This window comes from Notothenia coriiceps, unplaced genomic scaffold (genome assembly GCF_000735185.1).
Source record: "Notothenia coriiceps isolate Sejong01 unplaced genomic scaffold, NC01 NC01_scaffold00000676, whole genome shotgun sequence".
In the NCBI taxonomy this organism is placed as follows: Eukaryota; Metazoa; Chordata; class Actinopteri; order Perciformes; family Nototheniidae; genus Notothenia; species Notothenia coriiceps.
In genome coordinates this window covers 473-2,087 of record NW_011333377.1, presented here as the reverse complement: position 1 = coordinate 2,087, position 1,615 = coordinate 473, and the positions used below count along the sequence as shown (strand labels likewise).

At 44.8% G+C, this 1,615-nt stretch overlaps 1 protein-coding gene across 1 annotated transcript; it reads left to right on the top strand.

Annotated features, from left to right (window-relative positions):
* Positions 1-203: 203 nt before the first annotated feature.
* On the top strand, positions 204-1,292 carry LOC104956890 (cyclin-dependent kinase 9; the record flags this gene model as incomplete). Its single annotated transcript, XM_010784461.1, has 2 exons — positions 204-375; positions 1,144-1,292. Coding segments are annotated over 2 exons (321 nt in total), but the record flags the coding sequence as incomplete, so codon positions are not given.
* Positions 1,293-1,615: the final 323 nt, after the last annotated feature.

Genomic DNA, 1,615 nt, shown 5'->3' with positions numbered 1-1,615 from the left:
AAACACAAAAACGTACAAAAAAATACTTAGTTCCCACTTGACATATAACAGAAATAAACAAAACAACACTAAAACATCACATGAACAAGAAAAAGTGCGACATCTGAGTCCAACTGGAGTAGAAGGGGGGGGGGCATTATCATAATTCTCACTGTTACCATGTCTTGTAGTCTTGGTCATAACATTTCCTTTCCTTGTCTCAGATCCTCCACAGGGACATGAAGGCAGCCAACGTGCTGATCACCAGAGACGGGGTCCTGAAGCTGGCTGACTTCGGTCTGGCTCGAGCCTTCAGCCTGGCTAAGAACAGTCAGGGGAACCGCTACACCAACCGCGTGGTCACCCTGTGGTACAGACCTCCAGAGCTGCTGCTGGGTGAGACAACACGAGTCAAGTCAACACACAGAAACATGCACAGGCACTCCCGTTCACCAATTCACTCCTTAGTAATGTTTGGGTTCTGCAATAGCTCCAGAATTGCCTTGGCAACACTGCTGCAGCTATTCGTAGAGCCTGCTTTTCCTTAAAGTCCATTTTGTTATGCTTTGCATTCCTATTATGCTTGTTGGGTTTTCCCTTCCCTGTAGTGTGCCTGAAACGCCTCCATAGGACTCCTTTGTTTACTTCAGGTCTCTGGTTTCAGACAGAGGGTGAAAAGAGGTGCTGCAGCACAGGCAGTATGAGAACAATACAGAGCTCTTTGAACATTAAAGCATCGAGACGTGTCACAGTAGAGACACTACATACTGATATACACCTGAACATCAGCAGGAGAGGACTCTTTAAAGTAGAGACACTACATACTGATATACACCTGAACATCAGCAGGAGAGGACTCTTTAAAGTAGAGACACTTTAATATCTACATGTAAGTGGTGGCTATGGCACAGAACGGTGGAGCAGTTGTCCACCAGTCGCAGTGTCGGTGGTCAAGCATGTTGATGTGTCCTGTGGGAAGACACTTAACGTCTAATAGCTCCAACAGTGTGTGAGTGTTAGTTTCACAGAGCAGCTGCACCTTGAACACAGCCTCTGTATGTTGGAATGTGTATGAATATGACTGAATGCTGACTTGTATGTGAAAGCGCTTTCTGGAGAAGGCGTTTTTATAAACTTTTTTTATTTATCTATTTTTTCTGTTAGGTGAGAGAGACTACGGCCCCCCCATTGACCTGTGGGGAGCAGGATGCATCATGGCGGAGATGTGGACCAGAAGTCCCATAATGCAAGGCAACACTGAGCAGCATCAACTGACACTCATCAGCCAGCTGTGCGGCTCCATCACTGCTGAGGTAACAGGAACAGGAACATGGCTTTAGAGGAGGGGGTGGTTTTAGTTCAGGGGCCACATCCAGACACATTCAATCTCAAGTGGGCCGGAGCAGTAAAATCATAGCATAATAATAATAATAACCTATAAATAACCGCAACTCCTTCCCTTTTTGTTTTAGTGCAGAAAAGTACAATGTTCACATTTGATGAACTACAAAGCATTATGAACAACCTGACATTTCTTAACGATATCATGCCTCAGTTTATCATTTACACATGTACATTACTTACAGATCAGAGTGTATCTACGAAGGAACAAGACATTTATGGCCCTTTCCACTGC